This window comes from Bipolaris sorokiniana (genome assembly GCF_000338995.1).
Source record: "Bipolaris sorokiniana ND90Pr unplaced genomic scaffold COCSAscaffold_9, whole genome shotgun sequence".
Lineage (NCBI taxonomy): Eukaryota > Fungi > Ascomycota > Dothideomycetes > Pleosporales > Pleosporaceae > Bipolaris > Bipolaris sorokiniana.
In genome coordinates this window covers 948,361-966,492 of record NW_006911903.1, presented here as the reverse complement: position 1 = coordinate 966,492, position 18,132 = coordinate 948,361, and the positions used below count along the sequence as shown (strand labels likewise).

The window sequence follows — 18,132 nt, the reverse complement described above, 5'->3', positions numbered from 1 at the left end:
TGGAAGCTATCAATTTTGATGAGCCCAAACCTCAGTTTGATCCGGAATCATATTTGCGATACTCGGTATTCGTCCATGTGGTGTTAATGAGCTGCGCTAAGCCTTTCAAGGTCATAAAAGAGACACGGCAGTTGACACGCGAGGCGGGGCTGTGATACTCAGTAGGTGGGGAGTTTCCATAGTAATAGTGGCTGAACGTTGGTGTGGTGGATCTCTCATTCTTCCATATAACCCGAACCCCCTGGCTTGCACCGATGGTGGGGAGCCTATCAGAGCGTTAACAACTCTGCAGCACCTTCACGAGATCGAGAGAACCAAATCATATCCGAATCTGAAACTTGAGCGTAAGTAGACTATATCAGTGCGGAGTGACCAGAGGGAGGAAACATTGCTGAAGCAATACATTTGCAATTCCATTTACTGTTGCGGCCTGTGGGATTTGCATATAGAATAAGAAATTCCATCGAATATCACGAAATCCATCAAACTTCCAGACTGACTTTCCCGGATCAAGCGCGCTTACTCATAAAGGCATTTCCAAAAGTCCAGAGGCCAAAAGTCGCCAGAATACTCAATCCAATAGGTAGCGGCTTTCCAGATTTGATTGCGCGCGGGATAGAGCTACCAGCCAAGACGACGGAGGCGAGAAGAGCGAGCTCAACACCGTATGCAGCGCGGCTGTTAACACGAAGGCCACCGAGAATGTACTATTATGAATATTTAGATGCTTGGTTCAAAAGAAGAGGTTATATGATTAGCAAGAGCAAGAGGGCGTACCAGTAAGCCGACGGTGCAACCAGCTGCGATTGAAGGTACAGATCCAGTCCTCACGTATCCGGTAATACCACCTCCAGCGGTAAGGGCACCGAGGACCAGAGCAATGTTTCCGAGAGAGCTCTACATCTTCCTATCAGCATTTGTTCCTCTCTCAAAGGACCTGACTCGTGCATGACGAAGCCAAAGGAATCGCCAGAACATCTGCTCACCATGATTGCTTTGTATGAACAAGAACCGGTACGGATATTCCAACGAAACGAAATCGGGATAATGCAATCAGTGAATTTTGCGATGAAAGCTTCAAGGAACGCAGCGACGCTTAAGTATAAGTACAATGGATGTTTTTGCGGGGAAAAGCGGACATCCGAGCACACCGAAGCCCGGCGCGAATGGAACAAGGCCATTGCCCTCGTCGTAATCCCGCCCTCAGCTCGGGCCAACCACGAACATCTGGCCTCAAGCTTACTGTGTACTACCAACCACTACCTCCATCACCGCAACCCATACACGCCCAATTGCACACGATAGGCACGCTGTGTCTCCCCCTTTCCCTCTCGCTTATAAAACAACAACATAGAATATAGACTATGGCGCCAAAGCAACGCACACCCGGCACCGTAGACACGCCATCCGCACCCACACAAGCAGCATCCTCGCGCCCCAGCAAGCCAAGTACGACAAACAACACGAGCGCCGCGGCAATCACACAGGGAATATGGGATAAATACGTGACCAAGACACCGCAGCGAACAAAGCTCCTCGACATTTTCCTCGCCTTCCTCGTCGTAGTCGGCGTCCTGCAATTCGCATACGTAGTCGTTGTTGGAAACTTTGTACGTATACCCCCTCCCCTCTCTTCCACACACAGTAGTACACACATAGAAAGACAAAGGGAAGAGAGAAGAAAAGAGCTGACGAGACATAAAATCTAGCCATTCAATGCCTTTCTATCCGGCTTCAGCGCAACAGTTGGCCAATTCGTGCTCACGGCCTCGCTGCGCCTCCAGACAAACTCGGAGAACAAGGAACATTTTGCGAGCATCTCGCATGAGCGTGCGTTTGCGGATTTTGTGCTGGGGAGTCTATTGTTGCACTTTTTCTGTGTCAACTTTATTAACTAAGGGGGAGAAGGGGGGGTACTTGTAGGCGAAGGGGAAGCGAACACAAAGATTGCACGGAGTGGTTGATGAAGGGGTGGGCCTCTTCTTCTTCTTTTTGAGAGGGAAAATGAATGGAGCTTGAACAGGGCGTTAGGAATGCATGGATAAGGGGTCTTGTTCGCATATAAAAGAAAGAAAGAAGCAAGGTTCCGTGTATGGATCATTTAAATATGTAAGAGTACCAAAAAAATCCCCAGGGATTTCGGTTTGACACATTCGTAGACTGGTCAAGTCGAACGGTTCTAATCAAATGTTGAAGAAACTCTTCATCTATGCTATGCCCACCAGCAAAGCACTCAACAACCCTTTCCCTCCGAATAATCTAGACTTTCAATTCCTCTCTCTCTGTCTATCTACTTCTCCTTGGCATACTCTCCCAACTCAAACTCCTCTCTAACCGCCTCCCCCAACCTCCTAATCCCCTCATCAATCTTATCACTAGGCGCCATCGCATACGTCGCCCTGAAAAACAAAGTATCATGCTCCTCGTCGGCATCAGCATAGAACCAGCTGCCCCGCATAACCAGCGTGCCATGATCAATAACGCGCATGAAGATGCTCTCCTCAATAGCCTCGATACTCTTCTCGGGATACGCAGGATGCTTTGTGAAATCCACCTTCATCCAGTGAAACATTCCCGCCATGGGGGGCTTCCACTGCATAACCTCTTGCGGCAGGTGCTTTGCGCACGCGGCGAGAATGGTGTCGCGGCGCTTGGTGTACTGCATGCGGATGTGGATGAGCCAGTCGAGGTAGCCGGCGTGGCCCCAGTGCTCGTCGAGCAGCTTGAAGAGCACGAGTTGCGAGATGCCAGACGGGTTCTGTGTCGAGACGTCGGCGTATTTGGCGTAGCGCTCGATGATTTGCGCGGGCGCGGTGATCCAGCCTACGCGCGAGCCTGGGGCGATTACTTTGGAGAAGGAGTCCATGCGGACTACGCGGCCGTCTGTGTCCATGGAGAGGTAGCTGGGGACGAGGGATTTGATAAATTCGGCATGGGAAGAAGGGGGTGGGACGTCAGGTGCGTTGGGTCCCGTGTAGGGTTGCATTTGGAGAAAGTAGTAGGGTTCGTCTTCTATGATGTGGATGTCATGCTTTTGGCAGACTTTGTATAGTTCTCGGCGTCGCTCGCCGCTCGATGTTGCACCAGTTGGGTTCTGTCCTGTAGGCACTGTGTAGAGGAGACGTGGTTTGCGGGATCCTCGAGCGGCCTGGTCCCAGTTTGAGAGTATGCGGTCCATGTCTGTGGGTAAGAGACCTTCACTGTCAATCGGCACACCACATACGCGCACACCCATTGGCCTAGCGGTTTCGACAAAAGCCGAAAATGTGTACTCCTCAGAGAGAACCATGTCGCCAGGTCTTGTGAGCATTCTAAGCAACATGTCGGTGGCAGACGTGCTTCCAACTGTCATTGTGCACCTCCAGTCTTCATATGGTGGATCATGCACCAGTTCTGTGTGCTCAGTCATGTAGCGCAGAAGCTGTGCTGAGCCTGAGCCCTGGCCATAGTTGAATGCAGTAGCAATGTCGAAAACGGACTTGTTCTCGGCAAGGTCGTGTTTGCCCGCAGTAAGCGTCACTCCAGACTCTTTGGTTTCGGGCTCGGAGAAATGCCCGACCTTGGGCACCTTGACTGATAGCTCCTCAAAGGGAAAGTACTCGCTAGAGGGTAGTCCTCCTCCGAGAGATATGAGACCTGGTGTACTGAGAAACTTGGCGGCTTCTTTTAGCGAGTTGCCTTTTCGAATAAGGGCCTCATTAGTTAAAACACCTGAGGTCAAGTAAGTCATGATGCGTGCAAGTTGCTACCTGGTCCATAAAACTTACTATTCCATGACTTTGCTTTGGGCTTGTGTTCGTGCGATTTAAGTCGAAAGTTCGATGTATCGGACGGTGCTGCTACACCCCATTGTGCTGCAGTAGTCTTCTTTCTCCTTGTGGGCATCTCATTGCTCTGTATGGGCGCACTCAAAGGGTTCGGAATAATAATTGCGGATGTGTCCGAGGTGGCGGATACCTCGACTGCAGAATGAGGTGACATTGCGTGCACGGTGCTTTTGATTGTCCGACTGTAGTGTTTGGTTGGTAGTATGCAGTAATGTAGATGTTTATCTTGGCCCACTTGGCTTCTTAGATTTGTTTTGATATCGAGGCAAGTGAGTGTAAAAGTAAAGACCAAGTGTCATGGGACTATGTAACGTTTAAAGCTCGTTCTACCGGGAGTCAGATACATACTAGTTGGTCATATCGCGCGCCCTACGTATGTAGTCCGACGCGTGCCTGTGGAGAAGTGGAGCCGTTCAGCTATGCTTTCGGTAGCGGCTAGCTACGGGCTGGGGAAGCGACACGAAGCGAGTCCACAGAAGCCGCACGCCAAGCTTCTACTATCAATCTTATCATGCAAGCTTCACGCCCTTTGCTGGCGTGTCCATCTCCCAGGCCTGGATATCTCATGGGCTATCCTCGAAACGTGGACAATGCCCCATGCGTAGTACGGGAATGCGAGCGTTGATAACGCCGTGGCATGCATGCCGAAAGACGGCCGATGCTGTTGCTGTTCAACACTACGTAAGTTGAGAGCCATTGGCCAATCGGCACTTTTGGGGCGTCATCACGAGACGTGACACCACGTGCGGAGACAAAGCCGGTAGCACCCGCGCTGAACAAACGATAATCTATTATATCCTGCCCTGGATATCTCTTTAGCATGCACATACTCCTAGTAGAATGCTGCGACTAGACAATACTGCACAGGTTCCTGCCAAGGCTGGCGGGGTACTTTGACGCTCAGATCCAAACGCATGTAGGCAACACACATACACCAAACTCCATAGATCCACAGCCCCCTATCCAAAACAACCAACCATGTCCCTCGTCGTAAGAATATAACACCTCAATGTATGCAGTCCCAAGTAAACAAATGCAAGCCGGGTATAGCACAGCAGCGGCGGACACATCGTCGAGGCACTCGATGCCTCCTCACATTACCACACAATTCTCATCCTTTTCTTTGTCTTTTCCAACTTTTTCTTTTCGCAGCTTGGCGTTTTTGTCGGGAACGTTTGCTGGTGTTGAAGCCAAAGGATTCGGTTGTCCCGATGCTGCAGCTTGAATGATTGCGAGGCGCTGCTTTGCCCTTTCGTCTCCTGAGTCTGCAGCCTTGACGTACCATACGTTGGCTTCTAGAGGGTCTCGACGGCAGCCGATGCCCATTTCTGTGAAGTAGCCACACGCATACTCGGCTTTTGGGAGACCTGGTATTGTTAGTCAACAAATTGTGGACGTGAGGCGACAGATTGCACACTTACCATGCTCAGCAGCCTTCTTGGCCCATTCGTATGCCTCGTTTTCGTCTTTTTCCAGGACGGGTTCAGCACCAACCATGTACCAGGCGCAGAGGTTCATCATGGCCTCGGGAATGTCGGCCTGGGCAGCGCAGTTGTAGTAGTGAACAGAAAGTGCAGCATCCTTGGGGCATCTTAACAAGCCGTGTTCGTAGGCTTCGCCAAGCTTCAGTGCAGCCAACGGATGGCCCAACTCTGCAGCCTGTGTGAACAATTGCACTGCGTAGACTTCGTCCTTGAAAATGTCGTCTCCATAGCCTGTCTCGTGCAATAGACCTAGTTCGTAGGGTGCGACGTTGTACTGGAAGTCAGCTGATTCGGAGGCTCGCTTAAGCCACTTGACGCCCTCCCGGTACTTGTTCTGAAGACCCATATCGCCAGTCAAACACGCCTTTCCAAGCCGGGTCGCAGCTCCAGGATGGTTTTTAGACGCTGCAGCGCGGTAAAACTGAACAGCTTTGGCGTAGTCTTTGCGACAACCCCATCCAAACTCATAGCAGAGCGCGGCACGGAACGCAGACTCGGCATGACCGTGCTTACTGGCAGCGATGAACAATGGAAAGGCTCGATCGTGATCGGGCTTATCTTTGTTGAACAGGCCTGATGCGTATCCATCTGCGAGATAGTATTGTGCAAACGGGTAACTGCGGTCGGCTAGTTTCTGGAGAATCTGGCGCGCTTCTTTCAACAATTCCACCGACGACATGCCATGGGTATTGTTCATGCCTTCGTTTGCCATGACCTCGTGTGCGACCTGTACCATGAACAGTGCAAACTCGTACTGGACTGAGCTGTCTTGCGTCTTCTTGACGTTTGCCCTGTACATATCTAGCGTCTTTTTCTCGTCGAGCAGCGAAGCATTCTCTCCCACGACACCTCGCAGTCCGGTTTTGCCGAAATTTGCTACGGGTGCAACCTGCTGGTTGTATGGGAGATTGGTCAAGTCAAGGTAGGAAGATTCCGGTCGGACATCTGGTGATCGGCGTGAGGTTGAGACTTGGCGGGCGTAAGAGTTGGGCGATCCGTGGGGTGACGGCATGCCGGCCACGGACAGGCGGGGTGAATCTGTACGGCCTCGTACATTGAGTTCTGAACCTAGAGTGTATGCAGAACTCGGTCTGGGGACTGTGGAGCGCGGAACCTGCAAAGGCCCTTCTTGGCCATAACTGTGTCCACGGTTATGTCGAATACTGTAGCCATTTGAAGAATTCTGGGAGCCAGAGGCCGGAGATTGCGTAGTTTCACGGGGAGAATGTGTGCGCGGAGGCGGAGTGGGATGCTTGGGAATGTCTCTAGGTTGGTGTTGCTCCGTGGTGGTGTATGCAAGCTCCAGCTCGTCCTGAGCGTTTGCAGCGTCCATCTCGGCGACGTGGGAAAAGCGGGTAGAGTAGAAGCTGTTGCTTATATGCAACGGTCTGAAGGGGATACTTTGCGTCGGTGGAACCGCGTCTGCAGAACGCCCGTTTTCGGGTATGTCTGGTGATTCCCTAGACGGGGTTCTAGAATGGCCGTCTGAGCTTTGGGTCACGGAAGAGCCGGACTGCCTTGAATCACGCCCGGCAGTTATTGGATCATGGCGCTGGTCAATACTGAAAGAAGGAATAGAGGGATTACGTGAGGAGCTGTGTGGAGCGGGTTTGCGATACGAGGAACTAGTAGGTGGTGGATTCAAGTCTGGCTGGTGGGCGGCGTAGGGTTCTTCGTCGAGGGGGAGAGATGGCAGCGGCCTGGATGGCGGTGTCGAGACGGGTTCGGCCATGGCTCTGAAATTGCTCCACTTACCCCCCTTCCTCAGATCTTTCAAGATAATGTGTTATGGCCACTTGGATGCACTGACTCGCTGTAGCGGTGGGGCTCTAAAGTGGTTTCCTCAAGCGGCGCCCCAAGGTACTTACTGGCGACCAGGCAGCCAGCGCGCGCAGCGCACGCAACAAGAGAGTGTCGGTGGATGTGAGCCAGACTTTGTTACGGGTGTTTGTCAGTGCTGTAAATGCGGCGTGGTAGCATGTGTACATACATTTGTATGCATATGTATGCAGACGAAATTGGGAGGCAACGACGTGCGGCGGCACAGAATGCAGAACCCTGGGGAGAAGGATCTTCGAGACGGGCCCGGGGGCGGTTAGATTCACCCGTGGGCTCGCAGGCGGAATTTCAAGGGTCCAGTTAATTATTCACGCTTCTTGACACTCTGAGACCCTGACACGGGGTTGCAAGATGGCGTGCAGATACGACGGTTAGTGGCAGCGTGTTTCGGCAGGCGAAGTGCAGGCCGTTTTTTTTGTGCACAAAAAAAAACTTGATAAGGCCGGACGGGGTGGCAATTGATGTCTTAAGAAGCCCCACGCATTGCGGAAGAGTGTGCTAGGCGGCACTTTACATAAGTATGGACAAGCAGCTGGGCGGCAGAGCACGGCTGGCTGGGCAAGCGAGGTGGTGTGTGTGACCTTGAGACGTAACCACTATCGGCGTGGATGTTTGATCCGATAGGGGGTTAGGCGCTCGACTCGCCCATGCGCTACTCAGCGAATGCAGAGAAACGTGACCTCTTCAGCCAGGGCAGTGTGCATGGACGCGTCCGAAAGCAGCATCAGAAGAGGTGGTGGTGTGCATGCTGGCACTGTTATGCTGCCGAGGAAGTGAGAGTGTCGCCGAAAATATGACTGCCAATACTACAATGCTGCGTGTGTGTATGAGAGGAGCATGTGTTGAGAAGATACGTATACGAATAATATCCCAGTATGAGTAAAAGACTGTCAGCCCCTCCCCTTTGCCTCGTCTGCAGCTAGCTAATAATACTGAACGGCTGAGCACGAAGTCAACGCCACGGCTGGGTGCTAGTAACTAAGTAGTTGCAACGCGTGGATACCAATACTGCGGAGAGTGGACGGATGGGGAGGTTGCTGTCAGCACCTAAAATGTCATCATAGAGGCTTGTGCTGGCCTCTTCCCATGTCAGTCTCGGTCAAATAGGCCAACCCCGCGGTAGCCACCTGTTCCGCCCACTCCGCGGCATGGTGACGATGCATACAAAACAGAAAGAAGAAGAAGAGAGAAAAAAAGAACGTCGTTGTCGAGCTGTTTGGAACACGCAGGGTCGAGGAGGGCGGCGCTCCTTAATGTGCGGCAGGGGAGCGGGACGAGGTGGTTGAGCAGACATGCAGCCAGCCAGCCATGGTCGTCCGTGCCTGGCTACTGGCTGCTACTCGACCAACGGCGCCACGAGACGGCGGCTTGCCTGGGCAGGGGAGCGGCGGTCGTCAGCAAGCACCGGCTGGGCGTCTGGAGCAACCGACTGTGTTAATATGTACAGAATAGTCCGCCGTAGCTGGGGGGACGGGACAAGCACAGGGCTGAAAATAACTCATGGCCGCCATGCGATTCGCGCATGGGCGAGGGCCATCGAGCCACTGACAGGGGGGAGCGCTCCTCGTCGCCCCATAGCCCCATCTATCAAGGGTGCTGTTGACCTCGCAACACCGCTACCAGGGTACAGCGGCCTTTCGCTCGTTCGTCTGCTTGACCGTCTCTCGCTGTGTTTATTCGCCTATCGTTCGCTCGCTTCCTCTGCCTCACCTCTCTCCCCGTGGCCGACACGCTCGTTGCTGCCTCAATTGGCCGGCTGCCCTTTGCTGCACCGCCCAATCTACCACGCCCGCTCTTCTTCCCATCCACCGCCGCCACCCCTGCACTCCGACACAGCACCGCAAACACTGCTGCTGGTAGCCTCATACACCCGCTGCGCCTATTCTTCCTACGCCCAACAGGCGCCCCCCGCAGTCGCACTGTGTAACGACACCTGGGTCCGCGCCTTCCTGCATCATGTCCATGCCCCAGCGGCCAGAGCCTACGTCTCCCCGGCGGGAGCGACGGCACTCACATCGAAGCTCACAATCCCGCCGCAGGAGGACGTCGGACGTCGAGAGCTCCCGCTCTCACGACCGCACACACAGCAAAAGCCATGCCAGCGCCCACTCACGCCCGATGCCAACCCCAGAAGCCCCAGTTCCCATGGAGCGCGACCCCATCATGCGGGGCCAGCATCACGCTCCAGGCCCAGCATTGGGCAGGAAGCGCAGCCTGATCAGACCCGAGCGCCAGCGAATGGATCCGAGTCACCCCAACTACCACTATCGCAAGCATGCGCAACGCATGGACGTTCACCCCTCGACAACTGGCAATGACCCCATCATGGAAGACAGTCTCGAGGCCGAAACCGTAAGCTCAGACAGCACCGACCTGAAGCCACCCCACATGCGAAACGCCTCTAGCGGCGGCTACAACGACAAGGACGCCCCGCTCGACGACAATGCTGAGCCACAGGTGCAGCGAAAACTGGCGCGGAGCAAGACTATGGAGGCTCGCCAGAAACAGCGCCAGAAGGAGCAGGACAAGCTGCGGCCACCTAGTCTGTGGAATGTCTATTGCGCAATCATCACCTTTTGGTGCCCCAATGCTGTTCTCAAGTGTTTTGGAAAGCCGCAAAGAGCACAGCAGCGTGCTTGGCGAGAAAAGGTTGGTCTTGTCAGCATCATCTTGATGATTTGCACATTTGTCGGATACTTGACTTTTGGTTTTACCGAGACCGTTTGTCCCGCCGGAGGTAGTGTCCGCCTCAGGACTAACGAGGTTGGTAATGGATACCTCATAATCCATGGTGAAGCCTATGATCTTGCTCAGTCCAAACATCCCCGCGCTCGTGGTATCCCCGAAAACGCAAACGTTCTCTTCGACCTTCCCGAGAAGCATGGTGGCCAAGATGCCAGCTTCCTATTCCAAAACGTCAACGGCGCCTGCAAGGGGCTTATCAAGGAAAAGCCCAACTCTGGTATCCCTACAGACGACAACGGAGACTTGGCCTGGTACTTCCCCTGCCGGCTGTTCAACCAGGACGGCTCTTCCAAGCCCAACACAACATTTTTGGAGTACAATGGCTACATGTGCCATACTTCGGACCCGGCTCGTAGGGCTTTCTACAGTCTGCGGGATGCTGGAGATGTCTTTTTCACCTGGGATGACATTCGCAACTCCTCGAGGAACCTCATGGTATGGGGCGGTGATGTGCTAGATCTAAATTTGCTCGATTTCTTCAACCGAACCGCGGTTGAGATCCCACCCATTTTCGATGAAATCCGCCAAAACCCGGCCGTTCGTGGTGCAGATGTCACGCGTGCTTTCTCGTCCAGCTACGAGAAGCAGGTTGCGCGATGCTTTACTGAAATCATCAAGGTCGGCTCTATTGACACGGAGAGTATTGGTTGCATCGCCTCCAAGGTTGTCCTCTACGTTTCGCTCGTTTTCATTTTGGCCGTTGTCTTGGCCAAGTTCATCCTCGCTTTGATATTCCAATGGTTCATCAGTAAGAAGTTTGGTGCCACCAAAACATCTCTGGGCCCAGTCGACTCCAAGAAGCGAAAGCAGCAGATTGAAGAATGGAGCGATGACATTTACCGCCCCCCGCCAAAACTCCTCGAATCAGTTTCTGGCTCCGACCGTACGGCCAAACGCGGTAGTTTCTTGCCAGCCACATCAAGGTTCACTAGCCCGTACTCTGTTGACAAGAACACCAAGACCCGCGCCCCGCCAACAACAATGACAAGTCAAAGCACCGCTTCTCGCCTGCTTGGATCCAGCGGTCCCATGTACAAACAACTTAATGCCAGCCATGGTACACTAGGCGTTGACGGTAGACACAGCACACAAGCGTCGCAGGAGCCTGAGTCTGATATGTATTTCTCTAACAGCACCGAAACGAACCAGTTCTCTAGCACTGAAGGCTCAGGACCCTCGGGATTCACACACGAAGCTGTTGTACCCCAGCCTCCTCCAGAGTGGCAGCCTTTTGGATACCCCCTAGCTCACACAATCTGCTTGGTTACTGCATACTCTGAGGGCCCCGAAGGTCTGCGAACTACACTTGACTCAATTGCCACTACCGACTATCCCAACAGCCACAAGTTGATTCTCGTTATTTGCGACGGTATGATCAAGGGACACGGAGAAGACATGACGACACCCGAAGTCTGCCTTGGCATGATGAAGGACCACGCAGTCTTGCCGCATGAGGTCCAGGCCTATTCATATGTCGCGGTTGCTAGCGGTTCGAAGCGACACAACATGGCTAAGATCTACTCTGGTTTCTACGACTATGGCGAGACAACCCGTATCCCTGTTGGAAAGCAGCAGCGTGTTCCTATGATGCTGGTTGTCAAGTGTGGCACTCCCGACGAGGCCAAGAACTCCAAACCTGGTAACCGTGGCAAGCGCGACAGTCAAATTATTCTCATGTCATTCCTGCAAAAGGTCATGTTTGACGAGCGCATGACGGAACTCGAGTTTGAAATGTTCAACGGTATTTGGAAAATCACTGGCATCTCTCCCGATTTCTACGAGATAGTACTCATGGTAGACGCCGACACCAAGGTATTCCCTGACAGTTTGACGCACATGATTTCGGCCATGGTAAAGGACCCGGACATTATGGGACTCTGCGGTGAGACCAAGATTGCCAACAAGCGGGACTCGTGGGTTTCTATGATTCAGGTCTTTGAGTAAGTGTCGATCTTTTTTTCTCGAATGTTTAGAGAATACCCTGCTGACCGTGATAGGTATTTCATCTCTCACCACCTGGCCAAGTCGTTCGAATCGGTCTTTGGTGGTGTCACTTGTCTTCCCGGATGTTTCTGCATGTACCGCATCAAGGCTCCCAAGGGCGGTCAAAACTATTGGGTTCCCATTCTGGCCAATCCTGACGTTGTCGAACACTACTCTGAGAATGTGGTGGATACGCTGCACAAGAAGAATCTACTGCTATTGGGTGAGGACCGTTATCTGTCGACACTGATGCTCAAGACATTCCCCAAGCGAAAGCAGGTGTTTGTGCCTCAAGCTGTATGCAAAACCACGGTGCCAGACGAGTTCAAAGTTTTACTGTCGCAACGTAGACGATGGATCAATAGTACTGTCCACAACCTGATGGAGTTGGTACTGGTACGAGATTTGTGTGGTACCTTCTGCTTCAGCATGCAGTTTGTTGTCTTCATCGAGCTGATGGGAACCCTGGTCCTACCCGCCGCCATTGCCTTTACATTCTACCTCAGTAAGTTTTGGCACCTTTTTGTTCAATGGCATGCTTTGCTGACGGCGTCTAGTTGCCATTTCTATCAAAGCCGCTATACAGCACACGGAAGCGCCTGTGATTCCTCTGGTTCTTCTTGCGCTTATTCTCGGTCTACCTGCGGTTCTCATTATTATCACAGCACATCGGTGGTCGTATGTTGCATGGATGTTTGTCTATCTGCTATCGCTGCCCGTTTGGAACTTTGTCCTACCGACGTACGCCTTCTGGAAGTTTGACGACTTCAGTTGGGGCGATACTCGAAAGACGGCTGGGGAAACAACGAAAAAGGCAGGATTGGAGTACGAGGGTGAATTTGACAGTAGCAAGATCACAATGCGCAGGTGGCGGGATTTTGAAGCAGGTAAGATAGACTTGTCGTTGAGGTGATGTTGTCACTAACGGTGGACCCCTACAGAGCGGAGACTGAAGACACCAGCGGCGACATCGGCTGGCGGATGGCCACAGCACCAACAGCGACAGGGATATGACCAGTACTATGATAATTGATTGATTGTGTAGTGTCATGTAGCAGACAAGGGAGGCGCTGTGTAGCCGATAGGAGGAGCAAGGGAAAAGTGCATTATTTTTGTACCACGTTGGCTACTGCATTGTGCAGGGGGTTGTTCTTGTTTACGCGGGTTATATGTATGATTGTCAAGGGGCATGTTGTATTTTTTCGGAGATTCCCACTTTGCATTGTGCCGTCATCTATGTAGACGCTACGCATATTAGTAATACTGTACATGGCGGCGGAGAGGCTGCCTGGAATGAATGTAATGTCATATCATATGAGATCTTGTGTAGGAATGTGCAGTGTTGCGTTTCAGCCTTGTGCACGGTGAGGGCCGTTTGGATGGTGCCGTCAGACGCCTTGTGGCGGCTTTTCTGTCGTAGTCTGGCAACGCTCTTGTCCACTCACACGCCTTCGGACAGATTGGTTCGAGGGGTTTGCAGTGCAACTGTCTGGCAGCCAGTGGTGGCGTCACCTTCCTGGCCCCAAGGGACTAGACTGACGCAGGGTAGTGTGCTGCCTGCATCCCAAAAGAGGCCTGACAAGACCAAGTGCCTGTGTGATTGTGCAACGACGAGTAGACACTGCATTCTCGTTGTTGTCGTGTTGGCAGTGCCATGTGAGTTGTGCTACGATATGTGGGGCACGTCGGCGACCACTTTTGCCCATGGGGGGCCATGTGTAGAGTGAAGGCAGAGGGACGGGACGATAATGGGATATGTATGACAGACAGCAGTGCATGGTGGCAGCCACAGCGACCCCACGCGCTAGGCTCGCTGTCTTTCGTCGTGGCTGATTGACGTTGCCGAGCCCTCGGCCTGTATGCGAAGGCCTGGTCGTCTCTCTCCTTCTTCCCCATACCCTTGGACACTGTCTCTACAGATCAGGATACCCACATTGCGCCCAAACGCTTGTTGAGGACGACTGCACCAGCTGGACCACGCCCATCGCAGCCCTCAGTCGCCTTCCCTCACTGCCTCGGCGGCCCCGCGACACCGGCAATACGGCCGACAGCGGGCGTCGATGGCCAGCACGCAAGCCCACCATGACTGGACCGCGCCACACTTCATCACGACAGATGCCACAACGCCGCCCCATATCCACCCAGCCCCTGGCGACTGTCCTCACTCGCCCGATGCCCTGGCCGCTGCAGTGACCCTGGCGACACTGTCCGACAACAGCCCGCCCACCAGTCATGCTGACCATGCCGACGACAACGACAACGACAACGACGACGACGACGATGGTTATGGCGGAGGGATATCGCTAGCAGACTACCAGCAGTTCATGGAAGATATGCCCCCACCACACGGCGCCCTCGGGTCGGACGAAGAGCAGGGCCAGGACGATGCCGCGGCCGAGGTGCACATGCAAACATTCCTATCCCAGGTCCACCCTGCCTACATCGCATACCATCCCTTTGAGATATTCGATATATCCAGCACACCTCACAACACCTCCACCACCCACATTCCCGCGCCACCGCTCTACATGAGTCATGTGTCCAGTGGCGACCCTGCACTTGAGCCACCGCCCACGCTCAACGAACCATATCTGAGCATCCAGGACAAGGGCGCATTCTGCCCCATCACCTCCTACTTCCACCACTACTTCAACCCGGACAAGGCCATCGTTCCCGGACTCGACCTCATCCACGTTCCAAATACAGTCACCCGAGACGACCTCAAATGCGACCACTACGACTACCAAGGCATCGACTGGGAGGTGCGCAAGACCACGCGCTCGGCCGTACGTGAGTCGCGATTTGAATTTGAGAGTGAGAAGCTGTCGCCTGGCTTGAAGCAAGTCCGAAAGGTACCAGAGCTCCTTTGTGCTTCGTGGTTTTACCTAACACATTTTAGAGCATAGCTCCTACCCCAAACACAGATGTCTTCTTCAACTTCACCAGAATCAACACCACCCCCCGCGTCTTTGTTCCTCATTTCCAGTTGCGGAACGTCCTGACAGCCACATCCCGCAACGACATCTACTATGCCTATGGCCACTGCGTCTACCGTACAGACGCCCAAGGGGCCCCTGCCGATGCCGTCGTAAACCTTAGCAAGCGCATAGCTCTTGATGGCTCGGTGACCACCATTGCTTCTCGAGACAACGTCCTGATTGCTGGCGCCTTCGAGGGTGAGTATGCAATCACGGACCTCTCATCTACCTACGGATCACCATGCACATTTGGCCGCACCACAGATTTTGTAACAGACACCAAATCGCGCATAGTCAACCACATGCATCTCTTTGATTCACGGCGGACCTACTCTCCGCAGGCTGTCCTGTGTTCCAATGACCATCACCTCCGCATTCTGGACTGCGCCACGAACACGTTTACCAACACATTTGTCTACTCGGCAGCTGTCAACTGTTCAGCAACTTCGCCCAACGGACGGCTGCGAGTCGTTGTGGGGGATTTCCAGGAAACTCTCATCACCAACGCCGAGACAGGCGAAGCATTTGAAACACTAAACACACATGCAGACGACGCATTTGCATGTGCCTGGGCAGACGATGGCGTCCACGTTGCAACGGCCGCCCAGGACTCCACCATTGTTGTCTGGGACGCACGCTACTGGCGCGAGCCCCTCACCGTCATGAAAAGCGAACTCGCTGTCCCACGCTCTCTGCACTTTTCGCCCCTGGGCTCTGGCCCCCGCGTGCTCGTCGCCGCCGAAGCAGACGACTACATCAACATCATCAACGCGCAAACGTGGGAGTCGAAGCAGGTCTTTGACTTTTTCGGTCCCGTCGGCGGCGCAGCTTTTACCCCCGACGGCCAATCCCTCTTCATTGCCAACGGCGAGAAGCGCTTCGGCGGCATCATCGAGCTCGAGCGTGCGGGCTGGCCTGATGGATCCGCCAGGCGTAATAGCCTTGATCACGAAATCTGGGACGACATCGCTACCGATTGGGCACATGACGATGTGCTGAGTCTGACCTGTGGCAAGGTTCATGGCGGAGATGTGGCGCGCCAACGACGAAATGTCGATTTGAGTCACGTTGTTGTTTGACGGTGACTTTGTAGATGAAAAATGTGGAAGAAACTTTGGTATATGACGGGGGGGATTTATGAAAATGCTATAGGTTTCTTTTCCTTTCTTTCTTTTTCCCCCGTCGGCTACAGTGTTTGTAGTGGTTTGATACCTACTATTCTTTCTGAGCGGGGGAATCTCCTTGGCTTTTTTTTGTTGCTGAAGGTGGCAAATCACCAAGGAAGAAGGAGGAGGATCCTCTACCCCTTTGTTGCTGTCTTTTTTTCTCTCTTCCTCTTCCTTTCCCTCCCTTCGCAACCCGTTTAATGCTGTTTCTCCTTTTTTTCTCTCAATCTTTCTTTTCTTTCTCGGATTTTTGTCCATTCGAGTTATATGCAAAGGCAAATGGCACTTGGGAGAAAAACATAGGGGTGGATGATACCATAATGGGCATTTAGGGGCATGTGAAATCACATTTAGACTTCTTTTCTTACTTTTCTGTCCTCTTTGAACACATCGGCCGTTTTTTTAAGCTTCTCATTCTATGCTCATACACATGTCGCATCCAAAAAGGTGGGGGACGTGCTGTGCTGTCTCCGATGTGGTATATTGTCTTGTTTTTTCTTGTGCATTTCACGTTACGAATTAAATTTTGTGAGTTTTCTCTTTCTCTTTCTCTTCCCCCCATCTTCCTCTTTCAGCATATCCTTGCATCATCGGCATCGTCCATCCCAGCCTTTGCCTAGCAAAATTTTCCTTTATAGTTCTTTCCAAAAAAAGACTGTGTGTGTGATCGCCTCAACGCCTTCGAATTATGTTATAGGACCAAAACCCTCAACGCCGTCAAATGCACAGTTCCCCCATTTGGAGTAGAGCCTAGACGAGCAAAACGGCGTTCAAGCATCCGTCGTTTTCAGGGTTGTTGGTGATTCTGTTGGTGCACATGTTAGTTGTTTGGTCCCTGGGCAAACATCAATTCATGGGACATCAACGTACTGAGCATAGCGACCCCAAACGACCTTTCCTCCAGCAGTCACAAGTCCGAGTTCGGAGACGTTTACTTCAATGATGGTACCCTTTGTCAACTGGTAATCGTTAGCATCAAGTGACTTGCGAATAAGAGTTTAGCAAAACATACCACACCCAACTGAGTATACAATGGCTGCTGTGGGTTCTTCTTGACCGAGCTATGCAGATGTTAGCATGCTGTCTTCCGTTTACATGGTTTCGAAATGACATACATGATCGGTAGTTGAACTGTTACGTTGAGTTCAGGGTGCGTGACGTTCGCCTTCTTGTAACGCAATCCCATAGGCCTGATGAAGCGCTGGATCCAGTGTCAGTGTGCGTTTTGTCCATTGAGCAATAGCTGTACAAACCTCGTATTTCACAGGTCGACGGGTGAAACCAGGACCGACAAAAGTAGGCTTGGTGATCATCCTCTTCCACGACTTCTTCTTTGTCTTCTTGCCCGTCTTTACAACACTGAACATCTAGATAAGTACAAAATTAGTGCATGTCCTTCATGAAACTGATACTAATGGTGCTCCTTACCTCCTCCTCAGAGATGCCCTTGACCTTTGGAAGCGGCACAGAGAACCTGGCAGCCTTCTCGTTTCCTAAAACGCAGTGTCAGCGCATGCAGACAATCAATAAACATAGTTTACTAACGCTTTTGCTTAATGGCAGAGGACAAAGCCTTGGCATTCTTTTCGTTGGAGCGGTCCAAGAGGTAGGAAGGTAACGCCTCGGTAGCGGGCTCGGGAGCTTCGTTCGATTTGACATTTCGCTCCTCGTGGGCACGAATCTTCTGCTTCATCTGAATCTTCTCCTTCCTACGCTTCTCGGCATATTGCTTCGCCCTCAATCCACGCAAGTTCTGAGCTTTCTTGGATGCATTGTGACCCTCGCGAGCTTCCTTCTTTCGTTGGCGTTCATCGTGATCGAAGCGCTTTCCGTGCCTAGGATGGGGCCGTTAGCCAGATTCTTCATTTGCCAGGTGGTGCAGCCTCGGTATTTGCGATGCGCGAAGGGTCTGCGGATGGGTGGGGGCATGGGCAGTGGGCACAAACGTACTGCTTCGTAAAGCGCTCAATGTACTCGTTCTGAGGCATGGCGATTACCTCTCTGTGCTGAGTGTGGTAGGGTAGTGGTGGAGTGGAGTAAGCCGCCCTACAACAGCGAGCGCAACTTGCCTCTCCAAAAAAATCGGCGCTAGCCCCCACTAGCGCGCAGC

At 52.7% G+C, this 18,132-nt stretch overlaps 7 protein-coding genes across 7 annotated transcripts; 3 read left to right on the top strand and 4 right to left on the bottom strand.

The window, feature by feature from the left end:
- Nucleotides 1-147: 147 nt before the first annotated feature.
- COCSADRAFT_37941 (uncharacterized protein) lies at nt 148-1,126 on the bottom strand. The gene is made up of 3 exons (XM_007702844.1): nt 987-1,126; nt 778-897; nt 148-707 (listed from the first exon to the last, which is right to left on the bottom strand). The coding sequence occupies exons 1-3, from the start codon at nt 987-989 to the stop codon at nt 510-512; spliced, it is 321 nt and encodes a 106-aa protein (XP_007701034.1). The 5' UTR covers nt 990-1,126; the 3' UTR covers nt 148-509.
- A 238-nt stretch (nt 1,127-1,364) lies between these two features.
- COCSADRAFT_93026 (uncharacterized protein) lies at nt 1,365-1,898 on the top strand (the record flags this gene model as incomplete). The annotated part of the gene is made up of 2 exons (XM_007703137.1): nt 1,365-1,610; nt 1,710-1,898. The coding sequence occupies 2 exons, from the start codon at nt 1,365-1,367 to the stop codon at nt 1,896-1,898; spliced, it is 435 nt and encodes a 144-aa protein (XP_007701327.1).
- Nucleotides 1,899-2,290: 392 nt separating this feature from the next.
- COCSADRAFT_92370 (uncharacterized protein) lies at nt 2,291-3,981 on the bottom strand (the record flags this gene model as incomplete). Its single annotated transcript, XM_007703136.1, has 2 exons — nt 2,291-3,711; nt 3,768-3,981. 2 exons carry the CDS (start codon nt 3,979-3,981, stop codon nt 2,291-2,293), a joined length of 1,635 nt encoding a protein of 544 aa, XP_007701326.1.
- An 806-nt stretch (nt 3,982-4,787) lies between these two features.
- On the bottom strand, nt 4,788-7,218 carry COCSADRAFT_337221 (uncharacterized protein). The gene is made up of 2 exons (XM_007703135.1): nt 5,249-7,218; nt 4,788-5,194 (listed from the first exon to the last, which is right to left on the bottom strand). Exons 1-2 carry the CDS (start codon nt 7,041-7,043, stop codon nt 4,920-4,922), a joined length of 2,070 nt encoding a protein of 689 aa, XP_007701325.1. The 5' UTR covers nt 7,044-7,218; the 3' UTR covers nt 4,788-4,919.
- A 1,565-nt stretch (nt 7,219-8,783) lies between these two features.
- Nucleotides 8,784-13,187, top strand: COCSADRAFT_182346 (glycosyltransferase family 2 protein). The gene is made up of 4 exons (XM_007703134.1): nt 8,784-11,835; nt 11,893-12,383; nt 12,436-12,765; nt 12,820-13,187. Exons 1-4 carry the CDS (start codon nt 9,107-9,109, stop codon nt 12,909-12,911), a joined length of 3,642 nt encoding a protein of 1,213 aa, XP_007701324.1. The 5' UTR covers nt 8,784-9,106; the 3' UTR covers nt 12,912-13,187.
- Nucleotides 13,188-13,938: 751 nt separating this feature from the next.
- On the top strand, nt 13,939-15,935 carry COCSADRAFT_93073 (uncharacterized protein; the record flags this gene model as incomplete). The annotated part of the gene is made up of 2 exons (XM_007703133.1): nt 13,939-14,730; nt 14,778-15,935. The coding sequence occupies 2 exons, from the start codon at nt 13,939-13,941 to the stop codon at nt 15,933-15,935; spliced, it is 1,950 nt and encodes a 649-aa protein (XP_007701323.1).
- Nucleotides 15,936-16,772: 837 nt separating this feature from the next.
- Nucleotides 16,773-18,010, bottom strand: COCSADRAFT_161589 (uncharacterized protein; the record flags this gene model as incomplete). The annotated part of the gene is made up of 8 exons (XM_007703132.1): nt 16,773-16,827; nt 16,893-16,981; nt 17,035-17,083; nt 17,138-17,223; nt 17,276-17,389; nt 17,451-17,515; nt 17,568-17,857; nt 17,973-18,010. The coding sequence occupies 8 exons, from the start codon at nt 18,008-18,010 to the stop codon at nt 16,773-16,775; spliced, it is 786 nt and encodes a 261-aa protein (XP_007701322.1).
- Between the last annotated feature and the right edge of the window lie 122 nt (nt 18,011-18,132).

Bases quoted from the DNA above. Each gene is read 5' to 3' on its own strand.
- COCSADRAFT_37941 (XM_007702844.1), bottom strand. The intron at 708-777 runs GTACGCCCTCTT...TATTCATAATAG, and splicing joins GTTGCACCGTCGGCTTACTG to TACATTCTCGGTGGCCTTCG.
- COCSADRAFT_337221 (XM_007703135.1), bottom strand. From the start codon at position 7,043: ATGGCCGAACCCGTCTCGACACCGCCATCCAGGCCGCTGCCATCTCTC. The intron at 5,195-5,248 runs GTAAGTGTGCAA...TAACAATACCAG, and splicing joins CAAGAAGGCTGCTGAGCATG to GTCTCCCAAAAGCCGAGTAT.
- COCSADRAFT_182346 (XM_007703134.1), top strand. From the start codon at position 9,107: ATGTCCATGCCCCAGCGGCCAGAGCCTACGTCTCCCCGGCGGGAGCGA. The intron at 11,836-11,892 runs GTAAGTGTCGAT...TGACCGTGATAG, and splicing joins TCTATGATTCAGGTCTTTGA to GTATTTCATCTCTCACCACC. The intron at 12,384-12,435 runs GTAAGTTTTGGC...GACGGCGTCTAG, and splicing joins TGCCTTTACATTCTACCTCA to TTGCCATTTCTATCAAAGCC.